Below are 25,913 nucleotides of genomic sequence, written 5' to 3' on the forward strand. Positions count from 1 at the left end.
TTATTACATGGCTAGTGTTGGTTTTAAGCCAGTACCACCTAACTTCTTACACACGGCACCAAGTGCCAAGTTTGCTCAAGTGAGATTTCTCTGCCTTGACATCCCATTGCGTTAGAATGGGTAACCAAGTTTTATGCATCGTTTTATGAAACACCCAACAATCATCCTGACTAAAATTTCACTAGGTTCCAAAGTCATTTTCAATCATCTTTGAGGGTGTTTCAATGATTGCCTCCTCCAACTCAGCTTGAAGTATTAAAACAACAACTGAACTTGGAAGATAATTAGTCTACAATGAAGCCTAGTTGAGATTTTTGATTCTGTACATTTTTTCACTTACAATGTGTCAGAAGCACTTCCTTGCATAATACAGCTCATTATAAGATTTTTAATTTCATTTAGGACTTCTGAGTCTTGTATGACAACTATAACATTGAGCCAAATATTATGTCCCAAACATGATACAATGTGGGCACTCTTTGGAGAGGCTATATAACTAGCTTCTAGCATCCTTTGTCTCTTTGAACAGATCACATGAAATAACATCTTTTTCCATCATCTCTACAAAAATAGTATGTGTTTAATAAGTTTCCTGAATGTTTTCAGAATGACTAAAATAAATAGTAGTAACCACTTTACCATGATGGCTTGAAGAAATGTGGCTTTTGTTTTTTTCTAATAATAAAAGTAGCCTGTTGAGAAAAGATACCAATGTAAGATTTTTAAATAAATATTAAAATTAGTTTTGGAAAAATGTGGAAAATACTGTAAAATTAAATGTACATCTAAAGTATTAATAAACCCAGATATTAACATCTGTAGCTATGACTCTACCAATAAAAATGAAAAATAAAAAAACACTAATGCTATTAATTTTGCATGTACTTGTGCATATTTCATTGGTGGGAGCCTTTGTAGGATTGAAAATGTTTCATAGATATTATCTAATTCTCTTCACTAAACACAGTGGAAGGCAATTAATCACAATTTACTACTACAAGTCAAGAACCCATGACCTAAATAAAATTTTAAAAGATCTATGGTATAAAAAGCCACAGCAGGTTTTAAACATAGTGTATCTTCTCATTTTCAATAGTTTTATTATTAGATTGATACACAATATAGTATCTGTAAAGCATACACCTCCAAATGATAAAATGAACAGGCATCATTTAAGGAAAGCCTTTGATATGGAGATTTTGTGGAAATCTATCATCTACATGGCAAATTGCACAACTGACCCTTATCATATGGCATATACCCTTTTAATATGCAGTGATGGGTTAGTGCAGTGTATATTTTTGTAGGGACAATAACTATCTACATGCTGTCACTGTGGTAAACACTTGCTATCTCAACCGTGTGAAGTTAAAACCATTGGCCCTTCTTATCGATGAGTAAACAGATTGAGAGGAGATTCATTTGATCAAGATTACAGAGTTGGTGAGGTTCAAAGTTGAGATTCAAATTTAGGTTTATGTGCAAAAAATGTGAAAATGTGTGCATTTCAGTTAATTTTCTATCTAAATGTACTCTTTCCTTGTTGTAAACGGATTCAGTAGGCATCAGGAGTTCACTATCCTGATTTAATGGGCATAAAGAGATGAATGACCCTATGAAACCATCCTGGTTGGATAAACATTAACAGATTCATGGTTTTCCCAGTCACTTTTGGAAAATGGGCCCCTTTAGCACCTATGCATTAAATAAGGCAGGTCTACCGTCTTCATTAATCCATTTGTATTTATTTTATTGTGGTTACTGATTTCCAGAAGCAAAATACCTTCTCTGGAAAAGTTCTGAGTTCATTATGCTCAGTAGTTTTGTTTTTGTTGAAATGATGTAGGCATGACTTTTTGGAGTCACCCATTCATTTCTGTTTCATCGTTTGGTATTAGTTTCCACACCAGTAGAATGGTAGAGAAGTTGGGCCTAGTTTAGCAGCTGTGAGCCACTAACTTTCAAGAGATAAACATTTTTCTTTCATTTGGGAGATGAAGTAACTGATACCAAGTAGGGTTCTACAATGGATCACCTTCTGGCCCCCATTCCTTACTGCCCATTGTATTGGTGCTGTTTGCTAAGTAACTTTGGAGGCCTTCTCATTCTCACTCTAAACTCACTATAAGGCAAGGGCTTAAATCACACATGTACAGTGGGTTCTACCCTTACATCTATCTGTACCTCTGCACCCATTAGGAGGACAGAAGGAAATGAGAAACATAGGCAGCAGTCAAGCTGCCCCAGTTAACAGCCTGCCATGAGACAAAGCAGGGATCAATGGAACCTCCCAGCTGACCACCAGCTGACTTCAGGAACACTAGCCATAAGTGCTTACTGTTATTTTCTACTTCGGTCCTGTGGCTATTTGCTATCCTTTAAAAATCAACTGATAAAACTCCTGTCTATCCAGACTGAGGCAATATGCTTTTTCAAGGTCCATGATAATCTGACTCAAAAAAGTTCAGGAGATACAGTTGTTTTTCCCTTGTTAGACAAAAGGTTTGACATCTACATCTTAGAAGCAGAGAGGTGTATTAAGCTTGTGGTCTTGAATTAGTGAGTCCACTGTTTGCTGGCTCTAAAGCAGAAACACAGTGATGGAAGAGCATGGTGGAGCAGAGCTGCTAGTTGGTGGCTAGGAAGCAGAGCACTGCAGAGGAATGGCAAAGAGAGGAAGGAGCCAGGAGCTAGACATAGACTTCTAGGTCATGGATGCATGACCCACTCAGACATACCAAGGAGCATGCTTTACTCGCTAGGCAGCACCAAAGCCAACAAAGTTGACTATTAAGCTTAACCATCACTACTATCTGTAGGCCCCAGGATTTGTACTCCCTGGTATTGGTGACTTGGTGTGATCTTTTCTTCTTGAGCATAGGCATCAGCTGTGATCTTTTTCAAATCAACTAGAGTATGGCAAAGAAACAAAGTGTATCACCTTTGTAAGTCTTGTAATTGGCAAAGAGGAAGGGAATTTTCAGATAATATAAAGGTCATTAATCATTTGACTTTGAGTTAATCAAAAGGAAGATTATTTAGGGTCAGTCTGAGCCAATCAAGTATGTCCTTTAATGGTGAATTTGGGCCAATGGACTTGAAGTAGCAGTTCCTTTTGCTTGCTGACTGTATAGAAGCAATTTGCCATAAATTCTACAACCATACTGAAACAAACACTGGCAGCAAACTGAGGAAGCTAGGAAGTTGATCTTCTTTCACTGAGCTTTGAGATGAAAATACGGCTCAGCCAAAATCTTGATTTCAGTCTTGAGAAACCTTATGAAGAGGATCCAGGTCAACTGTGCCAGAGCTCTGACCCATGGAAACTGAAATATACTGTTTTAAGCTGCTACGTTTGCATAAAATAATTTTATAGCAACAGAAAATAGGTATAATTTTCCTAAATCAAACAAAATAATTTGAAAGAAACTTAATATTCCTCACATAGGCAAAGAACTACCCATATGGCATAAAGTGACTACAAATATTTTCTTTTTTGCAGTTATATTATGCGCATTCATCAATAGTTTGTGTTTTCACTATCTTGTGACTATAACTTATGGTTTAGTTTACCCAATATACTAGCAATATTGACATACAATATTGAAAAAGTAATTCCTTAGTGAATACAAAAAGACATACATTATTTTTCCTTCTTATTGTTGTGTTTTTTCTCCTATATTAAGCATATAGTAGTATGCAGGTCAGTGTGTTATGATTTCTGTACTATAAGTTTCAGATTTATTATGTCATCATGTAGATGTCATATGTATACTTTGCTTCAAATCAGGTTCCTCATGTTAATTTTATGGTATATATGTCCAAGATCAGTGAAACATAAACTCGTACAGCTAGGAAAATGTATTTAAAAATCATATGTCACCCCTCTGGAGGGCAATGTGGTAAGATAAACCAAAATTAAAATGCAAATAATCTTTTCCTAGCAAATCTACCTGAAGAGATTATACTACAGATACAATTCCCTGTCTGTGAAAGGACAAAACTCAAGGGTATTCTTTGAGGCAAAGAGTGAGGGCTAAAGATTGGAAGCAAACTAAATATTCATCAACAGAACTCAGGCTAAATAAACGAGGGTACAATTTTACAGTGGGATACTAATGCTGTCTCACAAGGAAATGAAACCTTTATTTGTGCTGAAATAGAATGATTTTTCAGATATGATAGTGAGTAAAAAAAGGTCAAACAAGGGGAAGAACAGTGTGTAGTATGGCACACACAGAAATTATTTGAGAGAATTGGGATTTGTACATGACTTGTTGCAGGGCATGTGGAACTGGAGATGAGGAATCCTGGAAGGAAAGTGAAATGACATCGAAGCATTGCCATAGAACTTGCCTCCAAGAGCACTTTAAATATGTGAGTACAGCAATGATGTTACTAGGGGTAATGGGCCAGCAGCACAAAAGTCTTTCTGGAAGTGCATCTCCTTTTCATCTTTGTTCTGAGCGCTATTAATGAGTCCTGGCTATTGTCTCTATGCATTACTATGAATGTCCTAAATGCTGTCCCTGCTGTTAGTCTTGCTCTTTTCCATTCTGTTAGCCACTGTGCTTCTGAGTCACCTTCTAATTGTGCACACTATTGACCTGAACAACTACTAAGTTCCCAGCATAAAGCTGTGTGTCTCTGTGATCTGTCTGTTGCCTCCATTTAAAATTAAATGACTACTAATGACTAAGGACACATGCTTTTTGAAACCAGGTTGATACAGATTTGGTTTCTGGCTCTACTTCTCTTTCTTGGTTTTGCCCTGTCTCCCCTTCCTCACTGAATTCCCCCACTCAGGCTGAATCTCTAAGACTTCTCAGCATGACCTGCCACATTTTGTCTCCACTGCCTTGCCTCTGAATGCCCAGATATCTGTAATACCTCTAACTCGCTGGTAGACAGCCACTTCCTTTCAAGACAGTTCAGGCATAATTTTCCCAAAGACCTTCTTGCTCCACCTATGACTTCAGTCCTCTCTCTACTTGCTACTTTCTTGGCAGCTAGCCAAAGCTGCTTTGATGTGACATTTCATGACACTCCCCTTCCCCTCAAAATTTGCATACCCTTGAAAACTGGTAAGATTTTAATTAAGACTTCTAAGATAGACCAATTAGGGGGATGAAGGTGAGGTGGTCAGAGAGAATAAGATGAGAAAAGTGGCTACACGAGAGGTCAGAGGGGTCACTAGTTGGTATCAGTCATTTACACTTTAGTCACTTAGAAATTGGTGTCTTTCTGCATTGTTCCTTTAATTAATTATAAATCAAATTTCTATTTTAAGCTTCATGTGTGCAGAACTACTTTTGCCACCAAAGAACAGTGTAGTGAAGAGAAAAAATTTATATAATTAAGTCACATTTAGTTGGTATGAATTTATTCAAAACATCTCTTTGTTGAAAAGTGATTGCTATTTTGTCTGTTCTATTGAAGTCTATTTTGACATACTCTATTTCCTTTCACTAAAGAAGTCTGAGATGTGTTTTCTTCAAAAGCCATTTCTTTTGATCCTCTGCTCTTTGCTCAACTCAACTGTAGTAATTGTGGGGTGAGGAGGAGTGCTTCCTCTGGTATCATCTCTCAGCCAGCTACTGCTATTCGAGATCACCAAACTGTCCTTGATGCCAAACATCAAAAGCTCCTCAGTGAGAGATGGACTCTGGGGTAGAGCTAGAAATTCTTTCCACATAAGGGCCAACTATGAGCATTTGAAGTGATAGCCCCCAATGACTTTTGAATGAGACCAGGCATTTAGCATTCTTTGGTTATTCAATCCTTTCTTTTTTTTTTTCTGAAAACTGTAAAATAATACTAAGAAAAATGTATGGAAATCGACGTATAAAGTAATGACTAAAGCATGTAACTACCACCCAGAAATTGCTATTACCCCAAGAATGTCCAAACATTTCTTCCCAGGTATGCCATTCTCCCTCTCATTCAATGAGTAACCATCATTCTGATTAGTATTAATAGTCTTAACAGCTAGGTGAAACTTTTAAAGTAAATAGTTCACTTCAATCTTTAAATTATGACTTGATAAATCAATCCACATTGTACATATTCTTTTGTTTCCTGCATCTTTCCTTTCACGATTTATTTGTGAAATGCATGCATGTAGTTTACAAGAAGTCATTAATTTTCATCAGTATTTAGCCAACTACTTTTACTAGCACAGTACAAGTGTTATCACTTTCTTGGTCAGGAAAGACAAAGCCATTAAATATTATGTACTCTTTCCTTCCTTGTCTTCCTTTGATGTTTAAATTGAAAAATGCAATCTATCTTAAAACAGCTACAGAAGTAAGTAGAGAAGTAAGTAGGCCATGAGATACTCACTAACAACATTGGCTTGTCCAGTGAATATGGTGTACTGGAGCTCATAGGAGACCACACTGAATTCATCATCCGAAGTCCAGTGGACGGTGATGGTGTCATATGAAGCTGTGCAGAGCTCTTCTCTAATTGTGGGAGGGTTGGGAGCTGTGAAGGCAAAAATTACTCATCAGTGGAGGAGCACACACTACTGGGCACTGTTTTCGAGAAGCAAGGCTTTCTAAACAGATTCTTCAGGACTACTGTCCTAGAGAGGGTGATCTCAATCCAGAAAATTTTACATGGTTGGTTATTGCTTTTATTTCTAACAAGGAGTATGGCCAGAGCCAGCCTGTATAAAATTATCTCAGTTTGTCTTTCTGCATAAATGTGTTTAAGAGATTAGGTAAACAGATACTTCTTGTGCAGGAAACAAAACATGGTGGGAGGAGGCAGGTAAAATGATCAAAGTATGTTATGCGCATGTACAAAAGTGCCAGATGAAACCCATAAATCTGTATAACCAATACGTACTAATAAAAAAATGCAACAAGAGGAAACAAGATGAAATTTTGTAGTTTCATTCACTCTGGAGTGTTGGCAAAGCTTTTCAGCAAAGGATGGATGGTAAATATTTTAGCTAACTATTTTTACTAACATAGTACAAGTAATATCACTTTGTAGGTCAAATAGCTGCTGTTACAACTATCCAACTCTGCCATCATGGCATTAAAGTACCTGTAGACAATTTGTGCAAACATGGGTATAATCGAAGTTCCAAAACATCTTTTTCCACAGAGGACTGGATTTAGCCTATGATTCAATTTGCCAACCCTTAGTCCACATGGTACCAGATATCTTTATGTCAGGGTACCCAATCAGAAAAATACTGATATTTGATATCCTATAGCAAATCAGAAAAGCATTTGAAAATTTTCTTTCATTAGGTATTTTGATATCTGTTAAAATTTATTAGTGCAGCCCAGTTTTCTTTCTTATTTTTCAATTTATAAGTGATATTTTCAATTAAGACCATGGTAATGACTAATAATATCTAAGAAATACATTTTTTGCCCAAGGAAAATATAATTCTTTGGCATTGATTAACTGAATAACTTTAATTTCTTTAATGCATTTTATAGAAGACAATCCTAAATCATACCAAAATAGTAATTTTTTACTCGATTGAGCAGAACATGTCAACAAGAAAGAAGCCTGAGCAATGAGTGTTTTACACTAACAATAATATTTTAGAGCAGGGTTTAGAAATAATGGCTGTGGGCCAAATTTGGTCTGCTGCCTGTTTTTGTAAATAAAGTTTTATTGGAACACAGCCAGGCTCATTCAGTCACGTATTGTCTGTGGCTGCTTTAGCGTAATAGCAAAGTTGAGTAGTTGCCGCCATATGGCCTGCAAAGCCTAACACGTCTAACTAACATCTGGCCCTTTACTGTCAAAGTTTGCTGACCTCTGGTCTAGAGAATTGATCCAGAGCTTTGCTTTCCAGTCTTCTGTATACCAGAACCTAACTTCAAAGGGAGAAAATGTATGCATTCCACAGATGTGGAGCAACCTTTACTTATACTACTGCAGAGTTCTTTCTTGCTCAAAATGATTGGAATTAATGAATCCTAAAGAAACGCAGGCAAGTTTATGGAAATGGTAAATTAAAATTCTGTTTTAGTAGTAAATATATCTAGGCTACCTTGAGAACCAAGTCTGATCTTTTAAGTCAATGAGCTCAGCTTTGTTGAATGAATCCCACAAACATTGGTGAGCACCCACTGTGGGGAGGGGCCTGCATTAAGTTGTGCTTTGAAAAAGAAGGGAAATGTTCACTTTATACGCTTTAATTTTGTAACTTGAACAACTATTTCTAAGATGACAATATGTAATCTATTAACTAGTGATTCCTACTATTTATTTTTTCTGAAATTCTGTATAACTTGTACCCTTTTTCTGCTTTTTTTCTTTTTCTCCTTAAATAAAATTAAAAAAAAAGAAATATAAAAAAGAAAAAGAAGGGCCCTATGCAACCCTTAAAGCATTTTTTTCTGAAACATGTATTTGCACATCTGTCTGCTGAAGTATACACATGCGGGATTCAGGATCATACAGTGTGACTTGGATGTGCATGAATCAGAGACACCAATCAGGAGATGCATTCCATAGAGGCCCAGTTGCATCATAAAGTGTGCTTATTATTGTCGGCGTGGTCCCTGCATGAATCAGTGAAAACTGACTTCTTTCATGTCTTAAATAGTCCCTTGAATTTTTTCTCCATTGACTATTGTAGGAAGATTTTGTCCTTTATGAACTGTAATTATATGATTAACTATAAAGAAAATGTGAGTCTAAAATAAGCAAGTAGCTATGAGACCCATGGCAGGATCCGTAATCAGGAAGCAAATGTCACCTCTACGGGTTATTAACTTGACATACCACTTAGAGTCATGTCACAGGAAAAAAAATCTTGTTTTCACAGCCTGGCGGGCTAACCTTGTTTTGATTGTAAACCCAATGGGTTTGTCCTGAAAAGTCAATACCTAATTTACTGTAAATGAGAGCAGCAGCACACTGCCAATTTCAATACTCACGATATCGGTACCAGAACTGTTATTTTCTAGCCTTCACCACAAGCACCACCCAAGGAATGGTGGGCTAATACTGCACAAACACTCCATTTCCTGCTTATAAATGTCTGATAAACTATTTGGACTTGGCAGTGCGACCATGCATCATTCGTTATGGCCAGGATTGATGTTATGTCTAGAAACAGACTGATTTTGTACCTACAGTTGACAGCTCAGAAGGTATGATAGCAGGTACCACAGATGGCCTTAGTTTGGGCTAATAAAGAGCCATCAGCATCATATGTGGCACAGTCATATAGTCAGCACATACTAGTTTCATAATTTCCCTATTAATGAATACTCTTACATTCCTATGAAAATGTGCGTATATTGTTGGAATACAATTAGCAGTTATAGGGAAATAAGAAGACACTTTCTTTGCCAATGAGACATCAGTTTTGGGCAGCATGTCCATGTGCCTAGGAAAATATTTAATTTTCTAGTCTTCTGCTGCCTTGGGAAGGAGATCAGGATGTGGACCTCGCCCAGGAGACATAAACAGAAGTTCTCTAGGTGGACCTTTTGAGAAATATTTTGTTTTTGTGATGAACAGACTCACTATTTGTCTTCTGCCCTTTTTTATGTCTGGAACTTGGGCATAATGCCAGAAGGTAGTTACATTGTAATCACACAGCAAAAAGACAAAAGAATAAAGATGGCACAGTAGGAAAGGGGAAAGAACCTGCTATCTGAGGTCATCTTCAAATCCCTTCCCAGCCCTGTATGGCATGCCTCAGTTCTGTTTCTGTGATATAAATGCTGCTCAAAGAGTCACTGTCACTTGGATTTTCTGTTGCTTGCAAACAAACTCATTCCCAAATGGGGTTAGAAAAGTGGGAAAATTTTAAACAGAATGCCATGAGGGAAAAACCAGCCCAGAGAAAGTCTACATGTGTACTGTTCAATGTATAGCTATGGCCTACATGTGGCTGCTTAAATTTTCATTAAATTTAATTAACATTAAATCAAAGGAAAAATTCATTAGCTACACTTCAAATTTTCCATTGCTCCATGTGCCTGATGGGTAATAATATTGAGTAGTGTAGACATAGGACATTTCTCTCATTGAAGAAGATTCTGTTAGACGGTACCAGTTTAACTAACTCTCTAAGCCAGGCATGGTGGTACATGGGTATAATCTCAGCACTTGAGAGGCTGAGGTAGGAGGACTGCCATGAGTGAGGCCAGTCTGAGCTATACAGTGAGTTCAAGGGCAGCCTGAACTACATAGTTGGATCTTAGCTCAAAATAAAACAAAACATAAACAAATGTCAGATTTAAATACACAAAAAGGAAGATACTATATTTGTAAATATTTGAGACTAAGTTTGGAACCTTACTGTAAATGATTTTTGAATCAGTTTCTTTCTTCCTTAAAAATAGGAGCTGCATGATTGAAAGAAAAAATCACATATGACAAGAAATTTAGGGAATGGCTCACTTTCCTTGCAAATGAAGGAAGGCTAAAAGCAGCACCTTGTGTCTTCGTAAGGGAAAAACCCTGTTCTTCTGGGTACACTGCTCTTTGAAGACAGAATTCCTTGCCTTCTATCTATAGGCTGTAAAAAAATGTCACACTGTTCCCACCTCCTGCTTCACCTTTCCTGACCACGTGCCCACAAACATGTGCACACAGGATGGGAGCTGAGAGGCTGACAGCACACTCAGAGACATTGGTTCAAGGAGGCTCTGTGTTCTCTGTATAGTGTACATCTGGCTTTACTGTGTACACTGTGCTTTCCTGAGTCACCGTGCTAGTTGCTTCAACTAATACAAATAATGCTGTCTCCACAGTCCCTGCTCTTTCCACCAGCCAGCATTCTCAGCTTCTGCTTTACTGGCTGACAGCAAAAAAAGTTTAGATGTAGGAATAGGAGTAGACTGTTTTTTTCCCCCCTTTTATGGGTGTTTTCTAGCATTGACCAAAACAGAAGAGGACAACCAAAAGCACTGAGCTCTAACATGGCACCAGGAATCCCAATGTGATTTTTGGGACATTTGCTAAGATGAAATTCTGTCTTTTGAGTCTGCATAGATCTGAGTCAAAACCTAATTCACCCACTTCCTTGCTGTCCGACCCTCAGCAGGATGGCTCGCCTTGCCCATTCCCCAAATTGGGATTCAGTATTGTGAAGATTAAAATAGGGTCACAAACACAAAAGCCAGAGCAAGGTGAATACCCATTTAGTTAGCTCACATTTTTCTCTGCTAAAGTACTGTAAGAGTCAAATCCTTTACTGACTGGAAAAACCCAAAATCGTATGTGTCTCTTTGACGGCTAGCACGGCTATTATAATTAACGTCCCACACTGAGAGGAAGGAAAATGACAACAAGTATGCTTTTAATGACCATGATTCTCTCTTTTGCCCCCTCCTGCCCCAAGCTTACTCTTGGTTAAAATCAAAGAATGCACAGAAATTGTTCATAGGAATTTTAGAGAGCGCTTCTAAACCAAACGCATGCACCTCTAGTTTTTAGAAAAGACATTGATCTGGTAGCAAAGTGTTTGTATCACTAAGTGTACACGATATTAAAGAGAATGGAAAAGATAATACCTGTAAGGTAATCCAGACATTCTAGCAATTTCTTCTCTCGGGAAAAATCCAAGGCAAAAGTGTCAAATGTGTCATTGAGGTTGATTTCAGGAATTAGGACCTGGGAGGATGCAGTTGCCATGGAAACTCTGTAATTGAAACAGAATAACTTTTTAGTGATATGAAAGCGGCTTTCACCATCATTGTGTGGGAATGAAAAAACATAAAAGGATGAAAGGAAAAGGAATATCATAGTTAAAAAACTGTTACTATTTTACACATAGCCTTAGGAAGAAATTCTGGATGGCAGAACCCAATAACACAAATCAAGTGAATGGAAGCTTAATGAAGAAGCAGGAAAAAGCAACAGAATAACTTCCCCTTTCCTCTTTACTATCGGAAAAAGAACTCCCTGTGGAGGTGAAAGAATATTCATATTTCATGCCGCTGTGTATTTAACAGCCTGACTCCATTACATCTAACCCCAGCAAGAAGCATATAGCTCCAGGCATTTCTTCACACATCTGTCTGGAAAAGTGTTTGTTCCTGTAGATTTGCCCCTGCTCCACTTCAAAGCAGGACAGACGGGGGTGTCTCCCAAATTTCCAACTGCATAAAAGGCAGAGCAAAGATTTAAAAAGAATGTTTCCAGATATCACATTAGTTTAATCAATTACTAGCCTCCCTCTAAAATAAACATTAAGAAAAGAGATTTTGTATGGCTCATTTTCATTCTCCTCGTATTTATTTTTTGCAACATATTCCCAGCAGATGCCATAAAAAATATTCATGAGCTTTCTCACAGACGTCCCAGTCGCCGCACGATGTCCTCTGTGTCTCAGGCTTTCTGGCAAGAGCTCTCATGTATAAAGCAGGAAGCAAGGCATTCGAATGGACCAGTCTCCTTCTAGGTGCTCTAAAGTTGATTTTTAAAGTTACTTACAGCAGAAAAGTTTGACTGATTCAAAGATGCAAATGATTCTCTTAAAAACCAAGAAAATCAGGCTGGGGATATAGCTCAGCGGCATAAGCGCCTGCCTTGCAAACAGGTAGTCTTGAGTTCGATCCCCGGTACCGATAAAAACGAAAAAGACAAAAAAAAAGAAAAAGAAAAACAAACAAACAAACAACAAAAAAAAAAAAAACCCAAGAGAATCGTGGCAGGAAGCATAATACTTCTGAGCACACTAGTCCACATGTAATCTTGTTGAGTTTGGTATTTTGCTAAGTTCCATCAACTTGAGGGCACTGGGAAGTTTTGTACAAGAAACAACTTTGAAATGATTCAGCTCTACATCTAGTTACTGATTTTTGAATAAACACCATTGATGGTCATTTATACAAGGTCATTTTACAAGCAGGAGAATTTCAGGTTGACACACTTCCACTTTAAAAAGAAGATTTTCAGTCCAGTTAATCCAGAGTTTATATTCATGTTTAAATATTTTAGTGGACTTTAAGCATTAGATTTTTAGAAAGATATTATACTTTGACTATAAAAATTATACCCTGTATTCCACACAGTGGAATACTATTCAGCCACGAAAAGGGATAGATTCTGAAATATGCTATACTATTGATTTACCTGTGAACATCATGCTAAAAATAACTGAACACAAAAGGCCATATGTTTTCTGGTCCCCTATACTATCAAATATCCAGAATATGAAAGTTTATATACCCTAAAATGGTTATTTTATTTTAGGTGAACTTTACCTTGATAAGAAATTACCTTTGAAATGTTCAAAATCCTTATAAATACAAGGACATATGAGTTTGTATCCCTGGCAAATTTTTAGTGTTATATAAGGATGGAAGGAGATAGTTTACCAACAATAACCTAATTGGAATAGTATTGGGATCCACATATGAAACTCTGAAGAGGCAAGATCTCTAGAAAGAAGTTTCACTTACATAAACGAGGATAGAGAATCTAACTTCATTTCTGGATCGATTCACCATGAAATGAATAGCAGAACTGTGTGATTTTATTGGCTAATTGCACCCAAAGGAATTGTGCTATTGATACTAACAGCTGCTAATTTAAAATAATGGACATGAGCATGTTTGCTTCTTTGAACCGAACTTTCATCAAGCATGTTTATGCTGCCCTTAAAGGATACTAAAAGAGCCCCAAATAGTTGCACCAGTGCAAAGAACTTCTATGGTGCCATTCACATTCCTCAAAAACGCATTTCAAAGTGACCTCCTCGCTTACTCTTTCATTACGTCTGATAGGGAGCACTGCACTATGCTTTGTGGAAACGAGTGCCGAATCTATGATTGCATTGCTCTTCTGCTCACATGCAGCACAGATTGTGTGCTCTACAGCCCAGACCACTCTGTCCACAGATACTCGGGCTTTGGTGTTTCTCCTGCCCAGTGGCAGTAGTAGCTGCTTTGTTCCGGCTTATCCAAAATAGATTTTGTTCCTAACATTCTCTTAATTCTATGGACAATAAAGAATTCAATAAAACATGTCTTCATTGAGGGACATTTTAAAAGTGGCTGCATTCTTGATGGTAAGAACACTGTGTGGGAACCAAAAAGATGGAGGTGCCCAGCCTGGAAGGCAAACACTGGCAGAGAGAATCTTCAGAGATTACTGCAGCTTTTAACACCTACACAGCTTTTTCTTGATGGAAGGAGAGATATTTATCTTTGGTTATAATTTCAGACTCTATTGGAGTGACAGGCAAGGGGAAATCTGCCAAATTCAACATTTTGGGCCATGTTTTTATTTCCCAATCCCTCATTGTTCATCTTTCAGTCTTTTAGATGAATTTCTAATACTCTCCAGGGCTATTAGTGCTACACTACTGTCTCACTTCCTTGATTTACAGTTCTGTGTCCGCGTGTGAGTTTAGGATACACCTGCAGATGTGTGTATTTGTGTGTGTGTGTGTGTGTGTGTGTGTGTGTGTGTGTTTGTGTGTGTGTGTAGGTTATAACATATTGGAGCAAACAGAGCCTATGTCCATCCTGATGCATAAGAGAATGGAGTGTATTGGGGATCAAAAAATTCACAAAGGCTAATTTTGTAGACTTCCTTAAGGGATTAATGGTGGCTTGAGATTATGGTGTCACCCTTTTGAGACTTCTCATTAACCCTTGGGATGGGCCATCCTCTCCCATCCACTAAAAGTAATCTAAAACTACTAAAATGAAAAAGAACACTCCAGAGCCAGATCCTTCTTAGCATCGGATCATCTCCACCCTCTCGAGTCATCCCAGGATTATCTGTTGCCTGTAGTGTCATGGACCTCTGAATCTTCTACCGAGACCTGGAATCTTTGGCTAGCCCCTCCTATCATTGAATACACCCATTGTATTGTGCATACCCAGTAAACAGTGACTGATTTGGAGCATCTGAGTCTTTGCCCATCCTGAGGCATTGACCTCCCTGCCCCTCATCATGCATTACTGAATTTGTGTCTGTCTCTTATTTTATCCTTCTCTGTATCCCTCATACAGGCAGTTGGGGATCTTGGCCAGGTTCCTGATAGGGTACACATTGCTCCCTGCTTATATTTCTGCTTTTGGCTCTAATCTAACCTCCAGGACACTTGACTGTTGGTGACCACATAGGGTCAGTCTTCCAGAAGGTGGAAAGACTACACTGTTTACAGGACTTCTGCCAAACAAAGCATATCACGTGGTAAAATACAGTGAGTGTCACGGTGACAAAATGTGTTGTGCTTTGACCAGTTCGGCCTTTCCTAAACAATGTTTGGCCCTGGAACCCTGTTGTTATCATAATACTTATTAACACTCTGCAGACTACACTTCAAAATTCACACACGAGATGCACTCTAATGCTAAGAAGAAAGTGACATCTTTCCAGAGCTCACAACTGGTGTTTTTAGTTTTATCTTTGAGAAAAACCTAATAAGTCCTTGATCTGCCTGTGGTGAGGAACACGGGGCTTTCCTTGGAGTTGGAGAACCTCCTAGAAGCTCTGAATATGGATCCTGTTCAGAGGACATTTTGATAATTTGCTGCTAAGAGCAATTCTACTTTTAGCTCCTTTGTAAGCAGCAGAGCAACTTTTTAATGCCGAGATTTGATGGCTAGTTCTGCTCACTTTACATAACGTTAGAAAGGCACCCATATAATCACACCAAACACTTAAGTATTAGTGTGCTTCAGAATATAATGTGTTATATATTAAATTTACATTCACCCAGTGAGGAGGAAGGAAGGAAATTAGCATTTGTTGCACATTCACCTTGTGACAGAAACTGGGTTAAGCAATGTTTTTGCTGTGTTATTACATTTCATCCTTATAACAGCTATATTAGGTAGGAAAATTTGGCCCTGTATATGGATTCTTTGGCTCATTCGCTCACCTTAGGAAGTCTGCAATGTCCTGGGACTACAATAGTGGAAACAAGAGGCCAGGCATCCTGCCCACTTGGAGCATACAACTAAAATTAGACTCAGAAGTGTTAATGAGCAGCCTCAATGTATGCATAACTACTAGGCAATTAGCACATAGCTAAACAGTCGGTTACAAAGCATATGTATCTCCTACAATGTAAAGCTTGTGGCTCTATTTCCTTTTGGGGTTGCTTGACATTTCTGAGTTGAAAACAAATTTTGCACTTTGGATTCAGCTTATTGGAAAGCATATCCCTTTACCTGATTTAATGAGGTACGAAAACCTCACCTAAATCTCACTTCAAGAATCCCTGTAGGATCTGAAGTTTGTTTTAGGTTCCACACTTGTGTAGAAGAATAAAAATGATCTGGAAGCACAGTACATAGGAGCAAAAACCAGGACAGACACAACAGGAGACAAAGCCAGGAAACTGTGTCCTAGAGAATCCTGTTCAATGACAAGTTGAAGAAAAGACAGGTAGATAGCAGCAGTGAATACATGAGAGGCCACATTGAAATATGGAAATGCTATATCAACTTGCATTTGTAGAATGCTTGTGATGCTTAGGACCATTTTCTGATGAATGTTCAACAAAATTTCACAACACAGGTAGCTATTATGAACCCAGTTTCTTAGTAGCAAAAAGCTTAGAGTCACACTAAAAAGGGAACATTGTGAGGATTTGAACTCAGGTCTCCCAAAGTTCTTGTCAAACCCAGTGTGCTTTTATTACATTCCAGCTCCTGGCAAGCAAACAGTTCAGAAATTTACCCATAAGTTATGACAAATAAGAGATGCGAAGAAAAAGGGGGATTGCAGAAACAGAGAGACAAGGGTTTCCAGCAGATTTTTACAGGCACTATGCACTGAATCTCAACAGCAACACATTCTTCATGGAAAGAGAATGAAAGTCATGTTTCCGTTCCTGATGAAATGGGCCTGTTACGAGGAGAGCTGAGAGGGACTAGATGCACCCTGCCAGATCTGTGGGAGACCACAGGTGCACAGTCATGTGCTTGTGCTGGCCGGCCTTCAACTGAGTGTGTGCTTCCAGCAGAACTGTTAGAGGCCTCATTCTCAGCTGTGAGGTGAGTTTACTCATGTGACACTCATCAGGATTTGTGGGGGTCACCTGGGATGCAGCTCATAGAAGTTACTTCATCTGGATGTTGCCCCATCCAACAGTAGAGACACAGACTCTTGGATTCCAGATTGGGAAACTGACCTAGTGGAAATGCTGTTATAATGTCCTGCATCCACTGCTGCCTTGGTGCTGTTTGAAGTTTTTAACTTTGGGATGAGTAATGAGCGATTGGACACAATCCAGATGAAGAGTGGTGCAAACAATTAAACACTCGGAATCTGGGAGTCACGAGGAAAGAAATTGGCCTCTCTTTACAGCAGGGAGGGGGACATTTTAAGGACATAAAATGGACGAGAGCCAGACGTTATTCCTGTCCTTTAGAAGAGATAAGTATCTCCTGCGCTGCAAAAGGATTCTTCTCAAATGTAAGAAGTAACACCATGAAGCTTGGTGACTAGCAGAAGTTTAAAACGATAAAGATACTGTACACTACTCACAAAGAGCAGTGAAAATGGGAATATCAAGACCTACCTCTAGATGTTATTTTGAGAATTATTAGCAGAGTGTCTGACACAGGCAATCACTTAATAAATGTTAATTTCCTTTTTCTTTCTTTGAGGACATTCCAGTCCTAAGATGGTGAGCATTTTTCCTCCCCTAGGCCATGGGCTGGCAAAGTCGAACCTGCAGACTTTGTGTAAATGGTTTTATTGGCACATAGCCACACCCACTTGTTTCCATATTGTCTGGCTCTCGGGGAGCTATGAAGGCAGGGTTGAGTAGTTGTAACCCAGACCTTACAACCTGCAAAGCCACAGGTATTTACTTTCTGATGCTTTTCAGAGCCTGTGCTCTGGGATAAAGACCGTCACAAAAGAGCTCTTTGGCATCTTTCAACCATAGGGTGCTAACACTTTTGCTTTGCATAAACGGCAGCTATGCCAAAAATCAGAAGGAATGATAAGTCAAAGTCATTGGCAATTGCTCAGAGATGTTATTTGTGTGGCCTTGGTTGTAGCCAGCCCAACTTAGTGCTCCTCCATAGAGCCACTAAAATTGCTACAGATGTTTACATCATGGAGATGAGTAATTTTTATACCAATCAGACAGGTGTGCTAAAGAAATATTCATCCTTTCTAGGTTTACTGCTGAGCTGGTCCTTTGGATGACATTATTTTTTAAGTTCCTTCATGTGCAGTAGAGAATATTTTAAAAGAAGGTTGTATGAGCATGACAGTTTGACCCTTTGTCTGTTGCATTAGTCAACTTGGACATTCTCTAGTGAGGTCCAGCTTCTCAATCATATAAAAACAGGCCCATCAAAGAGCAACATCTGTGCCATATTTTTTTACATAAATAACCTGCAATGGAAGATTCCTTCTTTATATTTTACCTTTATTTTGATTCTGTTACTGAGTATATGATGAGACCCGGTCTGAGAGTAACAAAGGATACTGTTTTTGTGCCAGCACAAGCTCCCCCACAAAGCAGGTTGATTTCATTCTTTCTCACTGGTGGACTCTCCTTTCAAAGGCCTTGAACTCTAGCCTGTTACTGAAGGGCGTCAAAGGGAAGCATTTTTAGCTCAAGTAGCTCAAGGCCTCTATTTTCCCTGGTACGCAGCTTTGAAAATGAAAACAAATGCAAGACAAGAACAAGGCCACTAATCACACCCCTCATACCAGCAACCAGGAGACTGAGAATTTCCCAGAAGTCCCTTCACTTACCTCTCAGTGATGTTCTTTGCTGTCTGTAGGAAGCGAGCATGATCATTCTCCTTCAGAGAGTGTTCAGCTTGTGAGATGAGTGATGCTGATCGCTCAATACACTGCTTGCAGTTTGCAATCTGCTGAGCGAGTTTGCGAAGCCTCATCACCTTGAACAAGAGACAAGAAGACACATAGGTAGCTAGGTTGGCTCGCTAAGTGAAGAGAGCAGGCTGGACCCTTCAGATGTGGCCACTGTATTGCATATTAAGTCATCTTTCCATAAAAGTTCAGAAAATAAGCATACAGTGAGATCAAATTCTGGAAAGCCCCGTTAAGGGACTCTTGTTTTAAATATATTTTTTATCTCCTCAAAGAAGTGCCGCTAATTCATTTTATGAGGAAATACTGAATTACTAATTGCTTCCCTGTTGATGAGAAAAAAAGGTGTTGCTCAGTGGCAACTTACAAAGGGTCACCTGACCTCTTCCCTCCACTTTCCACACAATTAACAGAAGACTATAGGGAACCGTGGAACTTTCTCATCTCAGACTTTCAGCTGTGCTATCAAGAAAATAAAACATCACTACAGGAGCAAATTTGAGGCTTAAGTACAAACTAGTTTCTAAAATGTTCTTTGTGATTCACGCAGTAAAATTATAATGTAAAAGCATTAGGTATTAGGCATTTCCCACACTACCTAAAATTCATGTGTTAAATGAACAGAAAGGGAGCATTTTTCCCATTGATTAATATTTTTCCGGTTGAGCAGATGAGAGAAAGCCAAAAAAAGCACAGCTGGGCCATTTCCTCTGCTGGGAACGTCATTTCCAGGCACTTTGTGCTTGCTTGATAACTAAGAACTATTTTGATAAGCATATCCCAGTTGGGATAAAAAGGCATATCTGCTTCACAGCCTTCATTCCGATTCCTGATTCTGTCTTGCTTGAAAATGACCCTTGAATGTAATTGAGCATAACCTCTCAGGCAGGCCAAGAGAAGTCCAAGGTAACCCACTTGACCATCACTAGTGTTGATAAGTACTGAGAGATGAAGCCCTCTGGTCAGGAGCCAAGCTAAAATTAGACTGTTAATTGAAATTGCCTAGTGCCTAGTGCCCCCATCCACACACCCGGGGCTAGGTTTTGGCCGGGTTTATGATAATTCTGAATGGAAAATAGCCTGGGGTGAAAGGGCAAGGAGGAGACCGGCTAATGTGTCTTACAGACCAGGCTGGCTCGGGCTCCCTCCAGAATTCCTAACTCCAAGAAATTCCCTCTTTCTCAAAGTCGTCATTATCATCCCCCAGACAACTCGAATTGAAGAAAAGGAAGGAAAGAGATGTCAGAACTTGAGGCCTCTCAGGGACAGCCAATTCCAAGTATGTTCTGCAGCAAACAAAGGAAGTCAGTGTTGACTTGAGAGGCAGCAGGCACAAGATTTCAGGCAAAGGTGAGAAAACCTGCCAAGGGAGAGTTAGAGAGCTAATATCAAAACATTGCGACATACAGTATGTGGTGTTGAGCCCGGGAAAAGATTTTACTAAGTATAATTGTAGTTACTGGCCACCACAGATTAGCTGTGTACATTAGTTGAAGAAAGTAACCCTTATTTTAACCTAAACAGAATTTAGCTTTTGGCATCATTCTATTCACAGGCAAAGCCAAAGAAGCCATCCTGTCCAATCCAGAATATTAGAACACACCCATTAGAAACTGTCAGAGGAAGGGAAAATTCCAGGAGGAAAATAATTTATAATCCCTAAAACAAACCAAGCGGATGGGATGTTTCATCACACAATACAATTACACGGCAAAATTGAAGATGCTTAATACAATTCTAAAAAAACAAAATAAGTCTTTTAGAATAATTTCATGCCAATCACTTATCCTTTGGATACGGCTAGTAGAGACCATATAGATTATAAATGTGATGATGGATAGACTCTATTTTTATCTTTTTCTTCTCTCCTAATACTACAAATTAAAAGTGACACATGAAGAAAACAGGAAAAAAGCCCTAAACTGAGCATAAATTGAAGCAAAACAAGAGCCTTTGGTGAAAATATCAGAATGTTCTCAAGAGAACACTGCAGCACAGTTTTCATTATAAGTCAATGTACAATTTCATCTGATAAACCTGATCAGAGCTTCTCAAACACAGGGTTCAAAAAAGAGAACAAATCAGTCAGGACCTTTTTTTTTTTTAAAGAAAATCTGTAGATGTGAGCATGTGCCCCCCCCCCCCCAGTATTCTGGTTAAGGGGTCCTAGCTGGCAGAGTGGTAGGAGTTTGCATTTCAGCAAGCAAGGAATGTGTTTGAATCTTCAGGTGAAGAATCCTTAATGCATTCAGGAGCAGCATTTAGAAAACCAAGCAGATATAGAGAAAAGCAAGTAGTAGAGGGCACTCTTCCTAGAAAGGGGCAAGTGTGATTTCCTAAAAACATTTTATCATAGCCAGGTGTGGTGGCGCATGCTTGTAATCTCAGACCTTTAGAAAGCTAAGGCAGGTGTATCACAAGCTCCAAGTGTCTCAAAAGGGGTTGGGGTTCAGTGTGAAGACCTGGGATAGATCCCTAGTATGGTAAAAAAAAAAAAAGAAAAAAGAAAAGACAGAAAGGAAGGTGCATATGTGTATATGTGTGTGCATGGGCACTGGTTGTGAGATATGTACTTCCTAGTGTAAGTTGCATTATTAATAGGAGAAAAAAAAAACATTGCTATAAGTTAGGTGTTTACCAGCAATGTGTGAGTCAAATCCAGACCATTTGTGTAAATGAAGATTTATTGGCATACTGCCACACTCATTCAGGTATGAAACATCTATGGCTGCTTTTGTGCTATGTCACTGGGCAGAAATGAATTGCCACAATAGGGACTGTATGGCAAAGTCTGAAGGCTTATCAGCCTTTCATAACAAAAGTTTGCTAACTCCTAGTGGCAGTGATTCTGGTCAGTTGACTGGAGCTCCACTCTGAAAACTGTCCTATGTGCTATCACACTTAAAATGCTGACACATAGCACTGAATAAAATACGTACTTATTATACTTAGTTACAAATTAATATATTATTTTAAAAATTCCAACAGGACAAATATTTAAAAGAAATACTATGTAGTGACACAAAGAATTCTATGTAGGCACATCTTAATGCTGCAGGGGAAACTTTTTAGCTTTTCCTTTAAGAAGTAAGATTGTCAGAGTAACCTTTGGAATTTGTTCTATACTCAGCATGGGAATGTTTTGTCTGTTATAACCTCCTTTTAATGGGAGACAGGGGCTATTGTTATCATTTAACTTGCTATTATTACACTTCCACACTCTTAAAGGCAAGTTTATTTTGTTTTACATGCTTTTAATATATATTAACATAGGTATGTAACCCCAAAAGTGTTGTGCTTGAACAATGAATCCTCTCAATGAAAACAAATGTCTGAATTGATCATGAGACCTGGACTCAGTATCTCTTCATGGCTACAAAAATTTCAGATGTTTAATCCATCTCTTAAATTAACTCTCTTAAATTTTGAAGAACAGGAGTGCACTGAAAGCAGAGAAGAGAAGGGACCCTCTTGCTGGCCGGCTGTGGCCCTCACTACAGAAAGACGGACACTGAAGTTGCAAATTTTTAGAGCTGGGAATGAACCTCGCATGAGGAATGATCATTGATGGAACAAATCACGAAACTAGCTCACATGACTACCAGACATTGTCACAGTTGTGCTACTCTGTGCTTATGGTACAGCGCAGAGGCAGAGCCCAGAATGTCCAGAAGAATTATTTACAGCATTTTCATGTGTGTGCTTCTTTTTTATGGCTTATATTGCATATTTTGCAAAAGTTGGATAAGTTTCCCTTTGTTTTGACTGACTGCTTTGTTTTGTCATATTTGGTTTTATTCTCTTCCAAAAAAAGTAATAAGAACTATGGGAGTAATAAAACCCAAAATGTGTAAATGTTGTTGTAAAAAAAGAAGAAAAAAAACTGCTCTAAAGGATACAACTGCAAGTGTTTTTAGGTGTGTTAAGATAGATGACCATCTTGTTCTGTAATGTTTTGATCAATTCTATTATACCTGATGATATAGACAACTCAGTTTAAAAATAGCAAGAGGCACAATGGTAACCACTTTCGATCACCTGGTATTCTATTTTTGCATCATGTACTATGCCCACCCTTCTGTTCTAACTGACTCTGTTTTGCTTAGTCACATTTGGTTGTATTCTCTTCAAAAAAAGTAATAAGAACTGTGGGAGTAATAAAACCCAGAAAGTGTAATTTTTATTGTAAAAAAGAGAGGAAAGGAAGATGGACTAAGGGATATAACCACAGGTATGTTTCAGTGGGTAGGTTGGAAAACTATATTACTGAGCTTTTGTTGGATCATTGAATGGAACTATCTCCAATATCACTGTATGAATATCTACTTTATATGCTTTAATTTTATAATTTGGACAACTGTTTCTAGGAAGACATTATGTAACCTATTAACTATTTATTTCTTACTGTATATTTTTTCTTGAAATTCTGTATTACTTGTACCCTTTTACTGCTTTTTTAATGTCTTCTTTTTTCTCTTTAAATAAAAAAAAGATGACGATATTACTAAGTTTTTGTTGGATCATTGAACACAACTGTTTGCAGTCTCTCTGTTCGAATGTCCACTTTGTATGCTTTAATCCTGTAACTTGAAAAATTATTTCTAAAATGACAATATGTAATTTATTAACTAGCGATTTCTTACTGCTTTTTTTAAAATTCTGTATTACTTGTACCCTTATACTGTTTTGGGGTTTTTTTTTCTTCTCCTTTTAAAGAAATGTTGTATAAGATTCACTCAAACAAACAAACCTGACTTATGAACCTTCTCCCTGAATGGGACTCATTCTTAACTTCGAGACTTACTGTATTCTACTATTTGTCTGAATGTCAAGTGCACTGATTCACGTCATCAGGAGTTTGCCATCAGCTCTTGAGGGTGACATGAAACATACCCACATACCCTAACACTGAGTAAAAACAGAGAATCCTTTCCTTGGCAGTCCCCCGGCCAGAAACTTCCTTCTGTGCAACTCTAAAGACCATGGAGCTCTTTTTTTCAGAGTGTGTACAATGTCTGAAAGCAGAAAGTACAGCATGTACTAATATGTCACTTGTCACCCACTGCCAACCTCTCCTATTGCAGGCTGTGAGGCGAGCAGATTTCTGTCTGGTTACCGGGATCAGGGGCCAAGGGAAGAGACTGACGAAATTTACTTTAATGGTCACAACTGTGCCTTATTCTCCCTCTAGCCTCACATTACCAAGTGCTTCTCAGAGACTGCACTGTCCCTGCCCCTGACTCTGCACTCAGATTGCCTGGCCCCATTCTGGGCCATAGGGACCAAACCCCCCAGTGAGTCCCTGGCCTACACTTTCCCTCCTGGTCTGGCACCCCAGATTTCCAGGCTGTTGGTGGCTATGTTTTACCTCTTGGAAATATGCTAGTAACACAGAATGCCTTGGACAGGGACTCAGGTCACTATGCCTTCCAGGCTTTGGAGTCAATTAGGCCTTCCTCAAATAGTAACCCAAAGCAAAGCTGAGCTGGGTCCTCCTCTTTCCCAAGTAACATCTGCCTCCTAGTAACTGCCCTCTAAAATAATGTCCCTGAGCAAATAACATGCTTTTTGAAAAGTGAAAAAGTTTTAATGTACAGAAAAATGTAAAAAAAAAATATGATGAACGGTCTTGTGCATCCAGTTTTACTCAATCTCAATATTTTCATTGTATCAACCAGATTTTTCAAGAAGAGGTAAAATATCTATAGCACAAACTGCCTTTGGTGGCCCTGCAAGATCTCATTTATATCTCTCCAGAAGGAAAGATTTTTCCCAACTCAGAGTTGTGAATTTCTAAGCATATTGATGTACTCATGCCTAAACAATGCACGGGGTTCAGGGGAAGTTTATCAAATGTTACACAATTCTTCATGTTCTGTATAAATCATAAAATTTCCCCAAGTTTTGTATTTGTGGAGGCTACTATATATTACTATAGTGATTGGTTCATTTGTTTTAACTTCTGAAGGCTAGCATTGAATAATATATAATTTATGTATTATCATCAGCTTTAGTAAGATACAATTAATATATGATAAACTGCACATACTTAAAACATACATGTGACCACTTTTCCAATGTGAAATAGTCACTCCTTTTTATGTTTCAGTCTTTGTTTTATGATTTCATGTTCTAGTTTTTGGTCTAAAATACTTCTTTCTATTCTTTTACTGTGCACACATCTTCTGTTAAAATGTTGTCTGTATTTGATATCAAGGTCATAAAATCTGCATAAATTGAGTCCTTTTGTATTCTCTGAAACAGTTTATGGAAGAATGAAATTATCAGCTCATTAACTGGGATCCGGTGTTATTTTTGGTGGTTAGGGAATGTGAGTTGTGGGAGATGTGCGATTAATAATTAAATATCCTTTGCCTTTTACTTTTTTTGGCTTATTCAAGTTTTCTACTACGTATTTACTCAAGTATTCAAATTACTGCTATAAAAATTGGTAAATATTTGTGTTTAAAAAATCTATATTGTCTTGAAACTAGATTTTTTAGCCCCCTTTCCCCCTGCCCCCCCCCCATACATTCTCCTTACTTAGGGCGAATACAGCTTTGTTTTACGAGTTACTTTTTTTAAAAAAAATTTCTTACACTTTTTTTTTTTTTTTTTTTTTTTTATCGGTGCCAGGGATCAAACTCACGACCGCCTGCTTACAAGGCAGGTGCTTATGCCCCTGAGCTAAATCCCCAGCCCTCACGAGTTACTTTTTACAAAAGTATGAATTCTCTTAATATGGATTGGAAAGCTTTTTCTGTAATGGCCAGATAGCTGATATTTTAATTTTGGGAGATTGCATAGTATCTTTGTCATACATATATTTCTGTTTTTCTTTTTTAACAAGATTTTTTCATTATTCAGTTGAACATTTTTTATGTCATATCTTGTAATCTGAAAAACTATTTTGAAGATAACAATATGCAATATATTAACCATTGTTAATATCCTATTATTTTGTTTGGAAATTCTGTATCACTGTTTTTATTCTTTTTTAAAAAAATACAGCTAAGGAAAAATTCATTTTCATTCATAATTGTTTCAGTGTTGGGCTATGAGCTCTTCATTGCTGACTCTGTGTTTTCTTTTTGTTTTCACTTACTTCTTTGTTTATTATTTTTGTTCTTCTTTCATTGACTTTTTTATGCTTT

At 38.1% G+C, this 25,913-nt stretch overlaps 1 protein-coding gene across 6 annotated transcripts in view; it reads right to left on the reverse strand.

Moving 5' to 3' along the window:
• Mid1 (midline 1) overlaps positions 1–25,913 on the reverse strand; it is a 346,699-nt gene that overhangs the window by 17,078 nt on the left and 303,708 nt on the right. For all 6 annotated transcript variants that reach the window (XM_063242905.1, XM_063242907.1, XM_003462901.5 and 3 more), the window contains exons 5-7: positions 18,679–18,827; positions 11,508–11,635; positions 6,343–6,486 (exon numbers count right to left, since the gene is read on the reverse strand). In XM_063242905.1, the coding sequence (XP_063098975.1) occupies positions 6,343–6,486; positions 11,508–11,635; positions 18,679–18,827 (421 nt within the window). The remainder of the gene's footprint in view (positions 1–6,342; positions 6,487–11,507; positions 11,636–18,678; positions 18,828–25,913) is intronic.

The sequence above is a fragment of the Cavia porcellus genome, unplaced genomic scaffold, assembly GCF_034190915.1.
Source record: "Cavia porcellus strain 051 isolate PalLab524CR breed Dunkin Hartley unplaced genomic scaffold, mCavPor4.1 scaffold_33, whole genome shotgun sequence".
NCBI classification, from domain to species: domain Eukaryota; kingdom Metazoa; phylum Chordata; class Mammalia; order Rodentia; family Caviidae; genus Cavia; species Cavia porcellus.